This window comes from Trachemys scripta, chromosome 11 (genome assembly GCF_013100865.1).
Source record: "Trachemys scripta elegans isolate TJP31775 chromosome 11, CAS_Tse_1.0, whole genome shotgun sequence".
Classification (NCBI taxonomy): domain Eukaryota; kingdom Metazoa; phylum Chordata; order Testudines; family Emydidae; genus Trachemys; species Trachemys scripta.
Genome location: NC_048308.1, coordinates 12462674 through 12483369, shown reverse-complemented (window position 1 = coordinate 12483369; position 20696 = coordinate 12462674). Strand labels below are relative to the sequence as shown.

Genomic DNA, 20696 nt, shown 5'->3' with positions numbered 1-20696 from the left:
AACATATCTGCGCCTGATGCTTTTGCAATACGCCATCCTAGAGGGCTGCATGCTTCAATAGGCTAAGCATACTGTACAGACCAGGGGCTCTGTGCATCCCTCCAGTCGCTGCCCCAGCAAGCTCCTGTGTGCCACCCTTCCACCCCTCTATTTCATGGGACTCCAGGTTCCCCTCTTCCCCATACCTGGGGCTCTGTGTGCCCCCATACCACTGTTCCTCATTCTCCTCTTCATTCTCCCCTTCCCCACCATGGCAAGGGCTCTGTGTGCCCCCCATTCCATCTCTGCCATATGCCAGGAGGCTCTTTGAGTCTCTCACATGTCCCTCCTCCATACCATTGTCCCACATTCCAGAGTGCTTTGTGTGTCCCCCGTTCCTCAGTTCCCCCTCCTTCCCACCGTTCTCATATCTTTTTTTTCTTCCTGCCTGGGAAAGTCTCTCTTCGCTCAGCCAGTTAAGATACTGTGATGATCAGTGCATTATAAATAGACATCCAGGTAGACTATTTAAGCATTACCCAGCTAATATCCAAGAGCAATCCATATCACTCCTATAAACAGTTGTTCTGCCCATCTGTCACTCAGGGCTGGTTCTTAAAGAGGACACACAGAACGAGTGTGTTTACAGGGTGGGGAGAGTTTTGTGCACGCTCTCTCCTCATGCCAGGAAGCTGATCTCAATGTTTCAGGGGGGTAAGGGGTGAGTGCCATGAAGAGCAGAGGATAAGTCCGCCTTCCTTCAGTTCCTCAGAGAAACTTTTGGAGGACAGTAGATGATACCGAGCACTCTAAGAATGAAGGCTCCCTCTATTAGAAACTGTTTTTTTCCCCCCCCAGATGCACATTAGATATGTTGCATATCTGGCCACATATCCAGGCATATGTGGCACCTGGATACAATAATGAAGGGCGTACTAAAAATGCCTACATAAATCAATGAGAGCCAATGGCTCTGTCTGCACTAAGTTAGGGGTGTATTGCCCTGCTCAATGTACTCTCATTGAGCTAGCATGAGTATAAACACCAGTGTAGCCAGATTAGCAGCGGAGGCATGGCTGAGCTGTGCCCAGTACATACGCCCCGGTTTCAGGTTACATTCTACCTGTTGTGCAAGAAAGAAGTGTCTGTTTTACAGGAATTCAGGGCTAGTCAATAGAAATTGCCCTGTAGAGCAGGAATTTCCCAGGATGATAGAAGGAGATTGAGAATATTTATTCCCTGATGCCTTCCATTTTCCCAGTGTTTAACATGCAGGAGGAAATACGCAAAATCCAAAGAGAAGACGACTCTCATTTACCAGAGGAACTGGTCATCCCCTTCTACAATGAAACTCTTCCAGAGAGAAGCTTTTACAGAAGGAACACCAAAGATGAAGAAACATTGATCGAAAGCTTAGAAGAGGAAATCAACACCATTAGGGTCAGCAACCACAATTTATTGATGAGGATGAACAATATCACACTGGCTGCAGGTATCTCTCCGCTTCACCTTATCTTTTTGACTGTCATATTTTGTTCATAATCTCAAAGCCTGATAGTGCTGTACAAGAGTCAAAGCCTTCTTTAAATAGAAAATGCACAATTCAGTGGTCCCTATGGGAAACTCCAGTTTCCTTCTCTAAGGTTGAAGGGGTGGGGGGAGATCCTCAGCTCATGTAAATGGTGTAGCTCCATTAACTTGACTCATTATTATGGATGGTCCAGTGGTTAGGGCACTAGCCTTAGGACATGAGAGACCTGGATTCAGTTCTCTGCTGTGCTACAGCCTTTCTGTGTGATCTTGGGCAAGTCACTTAGCCTCTGTGTGCGTCAGTTCCCCATGTGTAAAATGGGGATAACAGTCCTGCCCTGCCTCCCAGTATCCTGTCTACCAACAGTGGCCAATGCCAGGTGCCCCAGAGGGAATGAACCTAACAGGTAGCTATCAAGTGATCTCTCTCCTGCCATCCATCTCCACCCTCTGACAAACAGAGGCTAGGGCCACCATTCCTTACCCATCCTGGCTAATAGCCATTAATGGCCTTAACCTCCATGAATTTATCCAGAGAATAAGAAGAATTGGATAAGATTATGCATAGGGTAGAAGTATGGAGCCCAGGCTGGCATATCCTCTTGTGGTCCCACTTCGTTGCAGCTAGATTCTATTTCCTGTGCTGGAATGGGCGTGGGCTGCCTGTACCCAGCCCCTCCCCCTCCCACCCCACCCTACCCCCAGCACACCCACATAATGTTGCTCAGACTTTTTTCAGGCTTCTCTAGGACTTCTAGTCTTCCTGCAGGGAGGGTGACATTTTCAACCCAGAGCTAAATTTGTTAACGTACTGTTTAATCAACGATTGAGTGCTGACCATTTAAAAATGCACATCAAATATCCATTTCAGGGCAACTTGGAATCAAAGGAGAGCCTGGTCCTCCAGGTAAGTAAATATTTGGGCAATGAACAGCTTCCCCTCTCTCTCATTCCTTCTCCCTTCCCCTGCTCTGTACAGAATCGGAAGTTAGATTTTGGAGCCCTATTCAATAAGTCATTTGGGCCCCACTCCTGCAAAGATGTAATTACCTTGCATAATTTTACGCACGTGAATGGTCCCATTGAAGTCAAGCTTCTCCCACACCCCCTTGCATGGCCTGCTGGGAGTCTGGCTTGGGTGCAGAGCGTAGTCCCTGTTCTCTGGATACTCCCCATTCTGAGCAAGTGGGTGAGGAGAAGCTGGGAGCTAGTAGAATCTCAACTCTGTCTCCCCTCCCTGCCGCTGTTCACTAGCCAGGGAAGCTGGGCAGACATGATGGGAGAAGTAAGTTGTATTTTATCAAGAGCTTTATCAGTAACTTACTCCCCCTCTCCTCCCTTCTTGAATCTGGATGGGACCAGGGGAGGAACTGATGGGAACCGGGTGGGAGCCACAGCTGCAGAGTAATTTCACAGCACCTTTTACTCAGGGTTGAGCCTACAGGCTCAATCTAGTCCACAACGAGTAATGCAACAGGCCAGTTTTCCTATGTGGTTAAGGTATGATCCTACAAAGTGCTGAGCAGCTCCCACATGGCACTAGGGGCCTCAGCCTTTCATAGGATTGCACCCCACATTCTGGCACTTGTTCTTGCAGTAGACAAGCTGAATAAGGTCCTCATGCATTGCCCATTGAAGACAATGGAAATGCATCTATTGACTTCAGTGGGAGCTGGATTGGGCCCACTGACTTGAGGGGGCGGGGTTTGCACATGTTCCTAAAATTCCCCAGATGTGAAGATTACTTCTCCTAGATGAATTCACATGGCATTTTAAGAGAGACCCTGCTTCCCTTTTCTAACATTGACTGTCTGTTCCTCAATCTCCCCAAGACTTATACTTCAAACTGGTGTCTAACTAGTGCCTATAATTGCAACCTTTTTTCTTAGCCAAGTTATCTCTGCTTGCCTGAAATGAAGGCTTTATTCTGTTGAATTCAGGTGCCAAGGGGGAGCAAGGAAGTCAAGGTGAAAAGGATTTCAAGTTTTCAAGTGCTTACTTCTCCTGTTGGTTACATGCTGAAATATACACAAGGCCAGATTCTCATTGGATGTAAATTAGCATAATTCAATTGCACTCAATGGAGCTATGTCAGCTTACACCCAGCTGAGGATCTGGTCCTAGTTATGGCCAAATCCTGGTCCCATTACAATCAATGGAAATGTTGTTATTCAATTCAGTGAGTCATAGCCTTGTTCATTATGCTGTCAAATCCATCTTCTAGGAGGAAAAGGTGAGAAGGGAGACATGGGTCTCCGAGGACCAGCTGGAAGCAAAGGAGAACCGGGGTCAAAGGGTAAGCAAATAACATAAAACTCAGAGAGGGGTGGGGACATATTTAACAATGTAGACAAGCAGAGGAGAACAAAAGTGGATGTATTTGTATTTTAGGTATTGGATTTCCTGGGGAGAAAGGAGAGAAGGGTAAGTTGTGGAAATGAACCCTCTCTTGCATCATCAGAACAAATAGAAATAAAAACACCCTGATTCTCAGACTTCCCATTGGCACTATGATTTTGGTGCCTAACTATGGATTGAGATACCCAAAGTTCAGCACTTCGGATGTGAACATTTTGGCCACTGTTTTTAAACCTGAAACGGTTTTTAAGCACATGCTTCCCACTGCAAACTCTGAGAATGTGAATGTATCCAGTGGGGCCCCTGGAAAAATGGGCACCCTGCGCACCTGTTCCGCCCGCTCAGCGCTCCTGCCAGGGAATGGGGGAAGTCCCCGCACTCCAACCCTGCTCCTTGGCAGGAGCACGGGGGGATGATGTGGGAGAGGCCACTTGCTCTGGCCCAAGGCCCCTCAAAACGGTAATCCACCTCTGAACACATCCCGCGCATTGTCCTTTATAACGCCTCTGATATTCCCTGCATTTCACCCCATTCATTTGTAGAAAACAAATAGGAAGGTGTGACGAACTTCTGTAGCTGCAGGTTTTGTGTGTGTTTTTCGGTTAGTTTACTGGTTTGGGAGCTGTGGTTTCAGTCTTCACAAAAAAATCCATGTTAATTTTTTGCCAATTCAATTTCAAGGTAATCCTGGAGAAAAGGGTGCTGGAGGTCTTTCTGGCCCTGGGGGTGCTCAGAAACAGGAAAAAAGGTTCATCTGGAAAGGATGGAACTCCAGATACTGAGTTACTAACCTTTACAGCCACTGTACAAACGTTATCCTACATAATGCTCAAGCCACATATTTCCTTTGATATTTTAGGGATACCTGGAGGAGTAGGAGCTCCAGGTGCCAAGGGAGACAAGGGAGAAGCAGGTAAGAAAGGATTAGTAGCAGCACCTCCTAAAAAGTAAACGAAGAGCTAAGCAAAGAACTGAATACACAAAGTTTGGTAAAACCAGGACAAGCAGCAGCAATCTAAGTGATTTACATGGTGTTTTATGGGTCATAAGTCGTAACTGGAGGGTAACTTAACTTTCTGTCTCAGAGATGACAGTCCTACTGATAGAGCCACACTGATACAACATAATTTGATCAGCCACTGCTCTATAAGATGCACACTAAAATTTGTATGTTGTAATCAACATACAATCCAGTTGTCCTATGTGTCCTGTTCCTGGAGACCCAGTCTTCAGACCAGATTCTGGTCTCATTTACACTAGGATAAATTGGGAGTAACTCCACTAAAGTGTATGGATTTATTCCCAATTTTTCACTAGTGTAAATGAAATTGGAATGTGGCCTTTCATTAGGACTAAATCCTGGAGCTATTGCACAGCCCAAATGGTACATGCTGGGGAAGGAATTATCCCGCAGGCTGTGCTTTGCACTCACAACATTTGTAGTCCCGTGGTCGCTGCCCTGGTTCTCCATTTAGGACCATGGCAAACCATGGATTGACCAGGTTCTCCCTCATCCCTCCCTTCTCCCCAAGGCTCCTCGCTGGGGAGCAGAATGCTCACGCACATCAGATGTTCCTGAATGCAGGGAGACTGCTACCCCCCCGGCTTGGGGACCCCAAGCCTTTCTGAACTGGTACCTCACCAGTCTCACTAGGTAAGGGCCCCCACAGCCAGTCAGGCAGCAAGTCCGCTCTGCTGCTCTCCCATCTCATCCATCCGTGGTGCTTGTCTACGTTTATGCCAAACAAGCATTTTAAACATCAAGCATCCGCGTCTTCCTTGCTGTGCAGCATGATTTACAACAATGAAGTACAACTTCAGGCCAAATCCTGCAGTTCGCTGCCTATACATTTCAGTGCCTTTTCAGGGAAAAATTCCCACTGACCTCGGTCTTTGAGCCAGGATAGCAAGATTTGGCTCATAGATAGTTGGACCAGTTTCAAAAGCTAGTGTAAATCAGCATGGCTCCATTTACGTCAGTGGAGTGACTGTATCCATTTACACCCGCTGAGAACCTGGCCCAATACCGGTGGATTGCATAGGCTCAAAAATATCTGCCTTTCATGTCCATTCATCATTATTATTATGTACGTATTGGGATTTCAGGAATAGAAGGACCAAAGGGGACAAGAGGAGTCCAAGGTAATGCATTTCCTTCATTGTGTTGCTACTATGGATTTTGCTCTTGGTCACACCTGTGTTAATCAGGAATAACTCCATTGAAGTTAGCAGAAATAAACCCAAGTAAAACCAGTGAATGAGAATAGAATCCAGCGGACAGTACTGAATTTACACAGAGAGGCCCAAATTTGGCCCTCAGTGACAGATATCTATTTCAAAAGTAACTGCATTGGCATCTTCGGAGTCACTCTGGATCTACAAGAGAAGAATTTGACTCTTATATTGGTATTGCATTTTGTAGTGTGTGTAATGGGTCTGTTATAGGATGGTCAAAGCAACAAAGCAATAGAAGTTTGGTATTTTTCATCCAGGCTTTAGAGGACCACCGGGTGAAGATGGAAGTGAAGGGGACAGGGGCTTTGTTGGTCCAAAAGGTGAACCAGGAATGAAAGGGGATAGGGGGCCTACAGGTAAGACAATTTGCTTATTTTTTACCTATGCAATTTTAATAATTTCACAGGCCTTCCTAGTTAAGTCTTTTCCATTTACAGTGTAAAATGTATTATTACTCTGAGTTGTTTCCACAAAGATTCAGATATCTCTGACCGTGGGGTTACCAGTCTATAAAGGGATTGGATGGATGGAGGTTATTTGCCTTATTTGTGGGGTGCCATTTTGTTTCTTGCTATGCCAGTGCACCAACCAGGGTGGTCCTCCAGAAATGCTGACTCATTACTCTGAGCTTTTATATTCTCTTTTGGGGATATGTATGTGTAATGAAAGAAGCAGGTATTAAATTATCAGCACATCCCTGATTATAACAGTGGTGTTTACAGAAGGATTTATATGGTATAAACGAATACAATTCAATTTAAATGCACAATCATGTGCAGGTTTGGTTGGTTAGAGTGATAGAAAAGCCTGCCTCTGAGTGGTTTAAACCCCATATAAGCTAGAGTTTTGTGTAAGTTAAACAGAAGAATTAGGCAGTGTTTCTCGCCTGTGTAACTTGCATTACATTGGTATTCATCAGCCATGTCTGAGATGTGGACAGGGAGAATGAGCCGAAAACAGGGTGGAGAGTGGAAACTAGTGGAAGTGGTACATATGAGCGGAGAATGATGATTATACACAGAACATTTGTAAATGTAGCATTACTGCTCGGCTGGGTGTACATCAGTAGGGTTCTATTTATTTAACAGAATTCCACTGATTTGCACCAGCTGAGGGTCTGGCTCAGAAATGGCGAAACGGATCTTAAACAATTCAAGGAATCTCAGGAAAATGCTGGAACAGAACAGGGAAGGAGGGGATTGCAATCACTTCTGAAATATTTTGTTGCATTCTTTTGTATTGTGTCATAAGTATCTTGATTACCAACTGGAAATGTCAGATCTAGAAAGGCAGTCTCAGGGCCAGATGCTGATGCTGTTAGAGCCAATGGGAGAGAGAGAGAGACAGATTTGACTCCAACCCTTTGATTCACACACATTCATTGTATTGTTAAATAGGTCTTCAAGGAAGTAAAGGTGAAGTGGGTAAGAAGGGAGAGATGGGCCCCAAAGGATCAATTGGTGTTCCTGGAAACAAGGGAGATGCAGGTTAGTCAGGTTAAATGGTAAGTTAATAAGGCAGAAAGCCAAATCTGGCAGGGAGCTGGTGGAGGAAAGGGGAGATGCCATGTTTAATGATTTGTACAAATATCACTAATGCTAACACCAATATTGTATTGTAGGTAGAGTGGGTGCACCAGGGCTTCCAGGACAGAAAGGAGAGGCAGGTAAGCCAGTCAAAAAGAAAAGTTGGTATGACACTGATCTCCCTTAAAGGTGCATTTCATTAAAAAAGGGCAGGACCACAGCTGGTGTAAATCGGCTCTAACTTAACGAGGTCAATTAACAGCCGTAGTGGATTGGCCCTGAAAGTCTAATTTAAAAGAAAATCAAACCCACCATCATTGTAACTGAGAAATGTCCATTTGTCCCAAGTACCAAGGAAGAGTATTATAAACACAACATCTGCCCTCCCTCCAATCCCGCAGCAAGCTACAGATTCAAGGCCTGTTGTCTCGCATACACCACTGGACTTGAAGAGTAATTCCACTGAACTCAGTCGAGTTACACGGGTGTAAAACTGCTGTAAATGGGTGTAAGTGAAAGGAGAAGTCGGATCTTTTGTTCTATATTTTTCATAAATTTTTAAAGTCAGGAGATCCCATTATGACCATCTTTTCTGACCTCCTGCATATCATAGACAATCACAGTCCAGGGCAACTGCACCTCTGTCTCCCCTCGATGGTTCAGCAAAGGCATCCACTCTCCGGCTTCCAGTTCCCCAGGCATTGCCTGTCTGGGTGGAGGCCATCTGACTCGGGTATTCCCAGGCTGCATACTTCCTTGCCTTCACTGTGTATTTCCCAGCACAGATAGATTGACCAAGGACACCTGCTTGCTCTTTCTTCAGAGACTGATAACAGAATGATTGTTGATAGTTATAAGTTACCACACAGCACTTTATTCTTAAGGGATAACGCATTGCAGGGATAACGCATTAAAACAATAAAAGAACCAACGTGCATGCTAATAAATTTAACAGAATTAACCCCAACCCTAACATGGATTCTGCAGGGCCAGTCCTTCCAACCCTACCCGAAAGATTGGGGCCTACTGTGGATTAGGGTCCAGTCCATTTGCTGGATCAGGAAAAAGGCCATGTGCCAGTTTAAAACTAGGCTATTTATTCAAAAATCCTTCCTTTGTTGGTCAGTCCCTGGAGAATCTAGGTTGAATTAGTATATGTATCTCTCCTGGGGTGGGGGGGGGGGGTTCTTTACAACCTGAGTGAATTTGTGTAATTACCCCCAGCTGTATGAAAATACATACAATTCCACAATAACACATGCACCATTGCATTTTTAATACAAGGAATTCAAAGATTTTAAAACTAATTCAATAAGGTTTAACTTCATTCAATAAAATTCATTTACGATATTGCAGGAAATTGTCAGTCTGTTACACGGGTTCCAGAATTTCACCCAGTAAGTCCCTTTCTAATCCTCTAAGGCCTGGTTCGCCATTGTATTACTCCACTTTCACACCAGTTTCACTCCACTGAGGCAACACCGGTGTCAAACTGGAATAATGCAGTGGTGAATCAGGCCCCTTTTGTCTAATTCTAAATTCGTATGGTGTCTCCCCTGCTTCATGGCCTGACTCATCATGGCATTTAGATATGTAGATACTGATACTGAGTATCCTGCTAGCAACAGTTTCACACTGTAGTAACTCCATGGAGTTGTTCCTGATTTAGCTCAGTGTAAATGAAAGGCAAATCTGTCCCATAGTACCCTGGAAAAATTGCAACACAGGTAAATGCTTTCTGTCTATGAACATTTCCCCTGCAGGTGCATATGGATGGAGTGTTCTTTACCCCTATGGAAAAGTCCTCGTAGATGCTGCTATCCTTTCTCTGGGCTTTGTGAACTATCCTGCAGAATTATATCCCTTCTCTAAAATTCTATGGGATGACTTAGAAAGTCTATAGAAAAGATCTTCTTTTCTGTTAACATCTATAGATTTTTAGGCAATTTATATAGAATCCTATTCAATTTCCATAGAGCCCTAATTTATTTGTGTGTGAGTTTACAGGGCCATATTCTGTGTGTACAGGGCCATATTCTCCTTTTGGCTCTATACACATCACTCCCATTGAAGTCAATGTGACCCATGTGTGTGCATCCCAGGGCAGAATTGGACCTAAATTTTGGAAAGTGCTTTGGGATCCTTCAGACTGAAATGCTGTATGGACCTGACTCTCCACTGCCTTTCACTTTGTATGTTCATTTCCACTCTGCAAAGTTGGTTATAAAATGATACCACTAGTGAAAGCGAGTGGAGGATTCCAACGTGGAAGCAGTTTACACCCACTTTGCTCTCACTCTGCACAGGAATAGATGACTACACAAGGTGTGGGGCAGTAGAGGATCAGCCCCTGGAGAAATGTTATGTTACTTTGGTTCCTTTATCCTTTATAGTTCTTTGTACTTCACTTTTGTTGTTGTTCAACTTTAAGGTCTGAATGGAGAAGTTGGTGCCCGGGGACTTCCTGGTTTAAATGGCATGCCTGGTCAGAGAGGGGAGAAGGGCACATAGTTACCAGCATTTTTAATTTAGTAAAATAATATCCTGCTAGGTATTTTTTACCCATGCACGCTTTTTTTTTTATTAAAAAAAAAAAAAAAAAAAAAAAATCAGGAATCCCAGGAGAGAGGGGACCTAAAGGTGCAAAGGGACAGAGTGGAGTAGCAGGTAAAGGAAAACAAGACAAGTTCAGCATCAGCAACGCAAGTTATTCGAATAGGGGGATGCACGGGAATGAATGACCAGCTCAAGCCAGGAGGCAGTATGCTCAATCCCATGCATGACGGACTCATGGAGTATGGACCTACAGTAGTGGACATTTGTTAGTCTCTAAGGTGCCAAAATTTGTTAGTCTCTAAGGTGCCACAAGTACTCCTGTTCTTTTTTTAGTAGTGGACATGGAGCTCTGCCAGGCTGCCATGGCAGGATACTTATGTAGCTGTGCCAAGGGTCCATAGAGGCACCTTTTGATATAATTTAAAAACATAACGTGCAGCAGGTTAAGATAACCCATTCCAATTCCCTTTTGTTGACATTAATGGAGCTACTGTGACTTACCCCAGCTGTGTATCTGGCACATAGGGTCAATTTAGGTATGTTAGCAGTGAAAGGTCCACTTATCCTCTAAGACTTGGATCTGAAAACCCAATCTTCCTAGGTTAATAAGTTCTTATTTTAATATATTGTACGTGCCTTATCCACTTCATTAACCATTAGCTGGAGAACCAACGTGCCTTCCCATCTGCATTAATTGAAAAGTTGACTATAAATGTAAGCTTGAGGAAGCTTAAAAGTGTGAAAATATCTAGTTGATTTATTTATTTTGGTTTTGATGACTTTAGGCATTCCAGGACCAAAGGGAGAACAGGGAAATTCAGGTAAAGCACTTGCTGTATTAAATTATGCAAATAGATGATTACACAATCGGGTACTTTACATGGAAAGTTTCACTGACTTTTGAAGGTGATTGCATGTAATACGTGTCATGCTCTTTTCTTCAGAAATTGACAAAGGCATCAGCTCTCTGATATTTTCCACCTAGGGTTTAGAGGCCAATATAGTGAAAGTAGTAGGCATTTTGGCATTCAAGGTCCAAAAGGTGAACCAGGAATGAAAGGATCCAAAGGAGACATGGGACCTAGAGGTAAGATTATCTATCAAGGTTTCTGATGATTAGCTGGTATGTTTTGCATTGTGTGTGTATTATAAAGTTGCAGTAGTTGTTCCATGGTTAAGCTTGCTGCTAGCTTTCCATTATAAACCTGATTTTCAACCCCACTACCAAGTTCCCACACAAAGAAACCAATCTTCCTGAAATTTTGGATGCTACCTCATAGTATCATCTTTCTGGAAACTTTGGAAAAAATTATGCAAAGGGTTTTAAAGTCATGAGGCCGGATTCTCTGGTCCAGCCACCTTTGTCCCCCTGCCAGTGCAGTTCATTTCTGTTCCCTTGTATCATTTCAGCAGAGACACCTTGCAATGCACCTCTCTTCTGTAACTTATATGAAATTAAGAATTCAACAATATCTATTTATCTGCATGCAACAAGGAGTGAACATAAAGGGATGCAATTGTAATAAGGAAAGGGAAAGATTGACTGACTGGAAGAAACATTTCAAAAGTGCTTAGTAAAGTTAGGTGTCATCATGAGACTGGCCCATAGACACCCATAACTTGAGGACCGACAATTGTACCAGCATTGCAGTGGTAGTATTTTGGCAATAATGCCCAGTTCTTGAACAATTCCTATGTGACTCTGTATGAGAGACAAACACATTTTCTTTTAATGTCACTCATCTATGTCATCTTGTTTCATAAATTTGCCTTTTGGACAAGTGCATTTCAGTGCAGTGATGACAGGGAAAATTTCATTCACTGCTTGCATCTGAGTTGAGATATTTCTTTTGGATGCTACATTAAGTAACTGATGCAGCATGGGATTCTGTGCCAAATGTCTGTCTTTCTTTGTTTCCTTCTTTCTTTCTAGATTCTAACTGGCCCCTGCAACATAAGGGGATGTGACCCCCCTGCTTACCTTTCCCAGATCATAACTCTGTATACAGGGGAGGAGGGAGGAAGCAATGGGCAGGGAGGGTAGGTGGGCAGGTAATGAGTGGAGATCAGGGACTTGATAGGGCCCTGATTCCAAACCCCAGGCAGCCAGCAGAGCTGGCCCAAAAAAGGGGGAAACCCTGCACCCTGTGAAGTAAATTACTCCCACAACCCAAGGAGCAAAGGGGAAGCCTGAGGAGGAGAGTCTGTTCCTCCCTGGGCTGTTTCTGCGGTAGTCCAGCTACACTATTAGTTTACACAGGGCAAGATGTAAAGGCTCAGTCCAGCCCTTATTTATTCTGGTGGTTCCAGCACCAGTGCAGCTACTAATGTTGGAGCCTTCTTTTTATCAATAACTCACGCTTTGCACAGGACTGAAGTAATATTTTCCTCCTTGTGTGAAGCTCCGAGGTCCCCAGTTGCCCAAAAGTGGCCGAGACAGCAGCTTACGTGGCCCAGAAGTAACAACACAGACAGGGTCGGCTCTAGGTTTTTTGCCGCCCCAAGCAAAAAAAATTTTGTCTGCCCCCCGTTCCAGCCCTGGGCTCCTCACCGGACCCCCCTGCTGCCCCAGCCCTGTGCTCTCTCCCCACCCCACCCCCACCTGCACCCTCCTGCTGCTGCAGTTCTGGGTCACTGGTAACTTGATCCCATGGCAGGTCATTCAGCAGGAATTTTAGATGTGCACAGAACACAGACAGGATTGGTTCCCATATGGTTACAGAACTGCAGTAAAGTGGAACAATTTTCAGCTTGTGTGATTGAAGGATATCTGGATGCATATTATAAGACGGACCTACATAAATGAAGAAAAGTTGAGGTGCCTTTATTATTCTTTTGTTCCTCTCTTTCTTTCTATGGCGAATTTGCCAATGCAATATCACTGTCTTCCTTTTACACAAACAAACAAACAAAAAAGGCAATGGCTGTTGAAAATAGCAATTCCAGTCCTAATAACCACTGGGAAGCATTTCTTGCTCAATTTTATCCTACTCTTTCTACAGCAAGTTACAGTGGATCAGTATATTTGATTTGGGAGAAATGAAGTAACAGCCGCCCAAACTGAGCTTGAGCACTCCTGAATTTTGAGGTGTTCAAACCTGGAAGGCAGGTGCTGGGGGCGGGGGGGAGGGGGCTGTGGCTCTGCGGGGGAGCACGGCAGCATGTATGCAGCAATGTGTCTGGCGCTGCGTGGAGCCAGACACGCTGGTCTGAGTGGCACGGTAAGGGGGCTGGGAGATTGGATGGGGCGGAGGTTTGGGGGGGCAGGCAGGGGCAGGGAGAAGGGGGGGTTAAATGGGTCAGGGGTTGGGGGGGGGCAGTCAGGGGACAGGCAGCAGTTGGATAGGCATGGGAGTCCCGGGGGTTTGTCGGGGACAGGTAGGAGATGCGGTCCTAGGGGGGGAAGTCTCAGGAGGGGACGGTTGGGGACAAGGAGAAGAGAAACTTAGATAGGGGGTAGGATCCTGGGGGGCAGTTAGGGGCAGGGGTCCCGGGAGGGGATGATCAGGGGACAGGGAGCAGGGGGCATTGGATGGGTTGGGGTTTCTGTGGGGGGAGTGGGAGTGGATAGGGGCAAGGTGGGGCTACCCTCCCTCCCCGCGGAGTGTCCTATTTTTTGAATGTTAAAATATGGTATCCCTACCTTCCCAGTGCAGCTCTCCATTCACTGCAGCATGAGGTCTCAGCTACCTCACTCCCTCCCCCTCTTTCCTGTTGGCAGTGGCCAAGGGAATGCTGGGAAGTGTAGTTCTTTCCCTGCTCGAGGGCTGGCTCCATAGGCAAGGAGCTCCCAGGGCCCCTTGTTCGTTCTCAGCTCCCATGCTGGATCCCTGCCGCCCCTGCAAATGGGCTGCCCCAAGCACGTGCTTGCTTTGCTGGTGCCTAGAGCCGCCCCTGGACACAGAACATCAACATGAGCAGATAGCCCTATAGTGAGACATCACTCCACTTCACTGTGACACTAACCAGTCCCTGCCCACTACCACTCAGACGGTGGCTGCAACTTTGCTGATGAACTAGATATAAAGTGGCCTCATCCAGCCAGCTTTACACATGCAAAACTCCCACTGAGCTCAAATTGATTTGGCCCCAATCAGAACAGTGAGACTGGATCGTACGTTAAGAATTGATTTTGAATTCACTCCTGGCACGTATTTGAAATCTGCTTTAGGCCACACCCGACTCAGATGCCAATATGCAGCCAGGTAGTTTTGGATTTCTTCTGCATCTAACTCTGGTTAATGATGCAGAAAACACACCTACTAGATTACAAAATAGGTTGTGTATGTCCATTTATATATTTATCCTTTTTTAAAAGGAAGAGTTGTATATTTAGTGCTTTTAGCAAAAGAAAAAGGATGGGAAGATTTTTTTTTTTAAGTCCATTTGGGATTCCTTTGTGCATTCCAACTAAACTACCCTTTAAGAGGGCCCAAGTGGCATTGTGGTATCAAAAGACCCAGCTCCTATTCCTGACTCTGCCACTAACTTCTTGTTTGACTTTGGATAAAAGTCACTTAGACCCAGATCCTCAAAGGTATTTAGATGCCTAATTCCCACCTTTCAATGGGAGTTAGGTGTCTAAACACCTTTGAGGATCTGGACCTTTCCCTCTCTTTGCCTCAGTTTCCCCATCTATAAAAGGAAGGTGGTAATCCTTTATTCGTGTAGGTTTTTTTTTTTTAAATTAAGTCATTGAGGTCCTTAAAGCATTTTGCAATCTTTGGATGGAAGGCACTATAGAAGTGCAAATAATTATGAACGTTTATTGTTATTGTTGGGGTTTTTTAAATTGTAATATAGTAGTGGCTGGAGATATGAACTGAGATTGCGGCCCCATTGTGCGAGGCTCTGTGCAAACACATAGTGAGAGACAGCGCCTGACAGCAAGGAGCTGGTCAAATGAATTGCTGTAGGCCATTTGACCATAAAATAGAGAAAGGGACTTTTATATTTTGAAAAGCACATAAGCAGCTGGAGGTTGTTTGTAAATGTATTTTTAAAAAACAACATTTTTAAAATGTCTTCTCTGGAGCTGTTTTTTTTTTTAACATTTAAAATACGTATTATATGCATGGCAGCACCAGTAAAATCCTGTCCACTTAATATTGCTGGATTCTGCACACTGATGTATATACACCATCACAGGACCTTTTCACCAGTGTTATGCATTGCGAATACTCTGCAGTTCATAATACTCCTGCTGCTTTTAACATGCTGCTATCATGAGTTCCAAAGCTGTCCCAGGGGCTTAACCGCATCAGGGCTTTAATTCCAGGAGTACATTTCAAATTCTAAATGTGCGAGGGGGGCTGGAGTTTTGTTTGAACATTTGCATGCATCCTCGATCAACACAAGTATAAGACATAATAGTAATCATTATACTTTACCTTGAAAGTGTGTCTAATGATTGCTTTTTTTAATTTGGAACAGGACTTCCAGGGAACAAAGGTGACAGGGGTGAACCAGGTACTAGACCTTTATCTCATCTTCATAGCTTGCCCTGTAACACCAGTACAATATAGAACCCAGCGTATACCCAGGACACATGCTTAACTTTGACCATTTGCATAGTCCCAGTGATGTCAACAGAACCTCCCACGTGCATAAAGTGAAGCAAGGGTTTAAGAGCTTGCAGGATCAGGGCTGTCAGTGACGCTTCTGAAGTAACTGCACCTCTGAGCCCTTCCGGGTCTGCTCAAGGAGGCCTTTCACCATCACCAATCTCTGGGCAGGGACCTGCATCAGTCTTCCTGCTGAGCAGGGTTGTTCGGTTGCAACCCACCTCCCTGCAGTGCCCTTGCTTATCCCAGCAGGTCTGACTAGTGTCCAGCTTCTGTGCTTTGTTTTCTCTCCAAGGGCTATGAACGGCATGTGCCAGTGGTTACGGGTAACCAACAGCTCTCTCAGAGCTGTACAGAAACAACGTATAAAACAATAAAAGGTCTAAATGCATAATTAAGCTTACCAGTGGTCCCCCGTGACATCCCGGCATGTTCCAGTACTTCCATGGGGTTTGATACACCGCCCCCTTTTTGGACAAATGGTCAAGCCCATTTGTTGCCTCAGAATAAAAGCCTGTCTCTTTATACCCCAATCTCCTGGGTCTCTTGAACACAATCTGAACCAGTATATGCAAACCACCACAGAGAGTGGTACTTCTCTGGAACTGTTTACTGGTCCCAGGGACTGCAGTAATCACACCCCACTGTTTTTAGTTCCTGGAGGAGCTGCAGTAACCCTCCCCATTGGAGTAGAATACAATCCCGAGCCCACAATAATGCATATAACCAGTACGAATAACAGGCCTAAAATTGATTCAGTAGTCTCAAGCTATGCCTGTGTTCATCATATCTACCACAGGGTCCTGAACTGATCTGATTTTTGCTACAACAGCAACCTGTTTCCATGTAGCCATGTTCATTTAGGTGTGGCCATTCATTTGTGTTATTGGGTTTAACACTATTCTTCTGTCATTTTTTCTTATGCAAACATCTTATTTTCTTTGTGTATAATTGCTGCAATTATTTCATAACCACATAATCCATCAGCGGAACGCTACTCCAACCCCAACATAAGGCTCGTTGGAACAGCTAAGGAGGGCCGTGTCGAAATTATGTACAAAGGGAAGTGGGGAACAATATGTGATGATAAATGGGACAAAAAAGATGGAACCGTGGTCTGCAAAATGCTGGGATATAGTCATGCACTTCGCACCATAAAAGTATCTCCAGGTAAGTTAATAACTAATCACCCAAATCACCAATTACATTCCCGATCCCAAATTGTGATCTGTGATTTTATATAGTGTGGCTGGTGTTCAATGCAAGATTCAACCTTTACAGGAACAGTATTCATGGCCTCCTGGCACCCAAGCCACTTACAGCCAGGTATTCAGATAGCTGGAATTTTTTCAGTCCAGGGTGCCACACTTGTTTGGTGCCGCTCTTGTTGCACGGGATTTTTGCTCTTCACAGTAGGAAGTCCTAAAATTGTTTCCAAGTGCAGGATCACAGTCTAAGGTTGTACAAAGTATATGGTTTCTTGATGGTGAATACTGAGATACTTGCATTCACATGTGAGCTGCATGGGCTTTCCAGACATGCCGCCTCAGAGGATAACTCTAGAATTTCCATTTGTCCCTTTTATCCCCTGCTATTTCTATTTCCCGATTGTCAAAATACCCACCCACCCCACTGGCCTCCGAAAGAGAAATTATGATGGTCCAGACCAGAGGCAACCCATCCCTGCCGATGGCGGGGGGCGGAGTCAGGGCAGCCGGCTTCAGCAGTGTTACTGAGCATGCACAGTCCGTATGAGCATGCTCAGTATAAGCCAAGCAGCAAATCTGGGGATGACCCTGCCCCATGTGTCCCCACTGGTCCAGACCCTGCCACTCTTACCGAGACAAAACTCCTACTGAAGCGAATGGGTGTTCTGCTAAAGCAGAGAGGGCAGTATCATAACCTATAGAATAATTACCCAGCAATCAAGAACTTACAGAACAGTTGAATGGAAGTGTTCTGGGACAACTGGGCACAAGCCATTCAGATACACGGATAGTCAACAGAAGCAAAGTTTTTTAGAGAATTCTCTAAAAAAAAATAGGATTGCTGGGATTAGTGCACATATCCCTGATTGGAGACGATCACTGGGGTGAATCATTATAATTAAAATGAAAACCCTTCTATCCTCCACCCACCCTCAAGTTTTACCCACAACCTGAACTCACTCAACTTTTCCAAAGTTCACAAAAGTTCACTTAATATTGTTTCCTCTCAGATCTCTCATTTCCATGTGCCCCTGCACTTCCTACTTCTAGCCAAAGCTGGAAGCAGAAGTGCCACAATAGTACTAGAAAGTCTGTTCTTGCAAAATTTCCAGCTCAGTTTTGCAGACCCAAAGAGTAGAGATTGTTTGGATGAAACCACCTAACCTAAATCTCTGCACTGTCTTAGCTATGCCCTATATTAGTGGCAAGTGTAATTCTCTGCAGCAGGGTACCCAAAGGCCTCTTAAGTAAGTGTTATCCCTTCCATTTGGAAGGGACTATGGGCAATATGTGCAGCAAAGTGCATGAGATTCAAGCTGAGAGACAACCTCCAACATGTCAGGTGACAACTTTGATTGCAATCCGGCCAGCTCCTTCCCCTCCTTTGTTTTGTTTTGTTTCAGGAATTCATTATGTATTCCCTAGGGGGAGGGGAACTTGTGCTGTTTTTCACTGGTAACAAAAGACAGGATTGTGACCTGCTCTTACCAGGACACACACGGTGGTAAAGGTGCACCAGGGGAGGCTTCTTCCTCACTCCGTGCTGTGAGCCAGAATGGATGTAACCTGTACAAAGAGTCCTTTCCTGCCAGTGCCATCTGAGTTAGCTGCACTGCAGGTCACTGACCGGGGTGGCTCCAGGCACCAGTGCAGCAAGCGCGTGCCTGGGGCAGCAAGCCGCGGGAGGTCGCTGTGAGGGCAGCAGGCTGGCGGCTTTCGGCGGCATGCCTGCGGGAGGTCCGCCGGTCCCGTGGCTTCGGCAGCAATTTGGCTGCGGGTACGCCGAAGCCACGGGACCGGCGGACCTTCCGCAGGCATGCCACCGAATCGGCATGACCAGCGGACCTCCCGCAGGCGCGCTGCCAAAAGCCGCCTGACTGCCGTGCTTGGGGCAGCAAAACACATAGAGCCGCCCCTGGTCACTGAGCACTGGGAAGAGCAGCCTTTGCAGGCCCACTGTTCCCATTCGCCTGCAGATGGGTGGAGGGAGGGCCGGGAATAGGTTAAGTTTTGACTCCAGCCCCCAGTGCACCAGCCCACAATGCCAAGCTGGTGTGAGGGGAAGTCAGCTACACCCATTAAAAGGCTGCAATAAGTTACTTTCTCTTGGGAGCCATGGCAAAGCAGGGAGGAGAAATGTGACTCAGTCACAGTTCCTTCCCAGGCCGCCTTGTGGGGTGACACAGGTACCCGCTCCTGACATAGAGCTGTGCCTTAAGGCTCAGTCTAGCCCTAAGGGAAGTGTGAAACCTAAAGAATATCTTCTTTGTGATTCACATTACAGATTTCTTTGGGTGACTGTATATTTGTTTCCCATGCCGTACAGTGACTTATTTTACTTTTTTTTTTTTTTTTATTTTTAACCACACCCCCCCAAAAAAGGTTCTAATCCAATTTGGCTTGATGACGTGGAGTGCAGTGGAACAGAAGCCTCCATTTTTGACTGTGAAAAAAGCGACTGGGGGGAGCATAACTGCAGCCACAGCGAAGATGCTGGTGTGGAATGTGCCTAAGACGGTGTAGAAATGGGCACGATACACTGCTGTCTGGCACAAGATGTCTTAATTCCATAAGTTCCAACAGCCTGTGCTGCTGTTGTCCATGACTGGGACTTGCTTCTTTGTTTCTGGGTTTGTAAAACTGTTGGTTTCTTTACCTATTTTAAAAATATGCATTAATGAGGCATGTCATTTTTCCTTAAATCTTTAATAACCAGTAAGGCCAAAAGTAAACCAGGAAATCCAGTTGCCACAAAACAATGAAATACCCAAGTCATTCAAACACTCGTAAATCTTCAGGTAACCTGGCCGGTCTGGTATCCAGCAATCATGTACTCTACACAGAGTGGAAGGATAGTGGAAGTTAAGGCATAGACATAAGAGACTATGCCCTGCACTCTTCCTAGCTCTTCCCTGGACCTCCTTCATGACCATGGACAAGTCACTAAGGCCCAGATCCTTAAAGTGAGGAGTTAGGCACATGAAAATCTTTGAGGATCTGGGCCTTAACCTCTCTGTTTCTCGGTTTCACAGTCTCCCAATCTATTAAATGGAGGTAATGATACTGACCTCTCAGGAGTATTCTGAAGACTGATTCATATTCAAAAGTCCTTTTAGATCCTCAGACATAAGGCTCTATGGAAGTATAGAAATATATACCAATATAAAGCAGGAGCATGCATTAGCCACAGTAATATTCTGACAGGAAGTCAGCTTGCAGAGTTAACTGTCCTATATGTAGACACATAATGGCTTCCATCCTTTACTGTCTGTTATACAGAACCATGTCTGATGCATTGATTTTTATTTGTACTGAGCACTTTCTTTCTTTTTAAGGATCCACAACACACCCCTGCACCATACATTTACATATTGTAATGTGGTGGATGAACAGTAGCCCATACAGAGCTGTGTACAATATATCTTGCTTACAGGAATGTTACTTTAAAATAAAAAATAAGTTTACCAAAACCCCTTTTCCTATGCTTTGATATTATTGTGCAACCCTGTCTACATTTTTTTCCTTAGTGGACTGTGGAATTTTCTTCTCTGCAATAATACAGCGTCACATACAAAGTGAAATGTGTCTGGGCCCTGCCACAAAGTTTAAGGACTGGGCCACACTACATGGTTAGGCAGTTTACATGGACCCAGTTATGTCCGTGTCTACACTACAGCATTCCTCTCACCAGTGGAAGTGCCCTACTACACCGACATAAATCCCCCTCCACAAGAGGCACA

General features: G+C 45.0%; 1 protein-coding gene across 2 annotated transcripts in view; it reads left to right on the top strand.

Annotated features, from left to right (window-relative positions):
* The window catches only part of MARCO (macrophage receptor with collagenous structure), a 57019-nt gene extending 36635 nt beyond the window's left edge, over window positions 1-20384 (top strand). For both annotated transcript variants that reach the window (XM_034785041.1, XM_034785040.1), the window contains exons 3-15: window positions 1241-1471; window positions 2381-2416; window positions 3734-3805; window positions 3901-3933; window positions 4727-4780; window positions 6360-6458; window positions 7500-7589; window positions 7724-7768; window positions 10970-11005; window positions 11170-11271; window positions 15618-15653; window positions 16736-16918; window positions 19339-20384. In XM_034785041.1, the coding sequence (XP_034640932.1) occupies window positions 1241-1471; window positions 2381-2416; window positions 3734-3805; window positions 3901-3933; window positions 4727-4780; window positions 6360-6458; window positions 7500-7589; window positions 7724-7768; window positions 10970-11005; window positions 11170-11271; window positions 15618-15653; window positions 16736-16918; window positions 19339-19469 (1148 nt within the window). In that variant the 3' untranslated portion in view covers window positions 19470-20384. The remainder of the gene's footprint in view (window positions 1-1240; window positions 1472-2380; window positions 2417-3733; window positions 3806-3900; window positions 3934-4726; window positions 4781-6359; window positions 6459-7499; window positions 7590-7723; window positions 7769-10969; window positions 11006-11169; window positions 11272-15617; window positions 15654-16735; window positions 16919-19338) is intronic.
* Window positions 20385-20696: the final 312 nt, after the last annotated feature.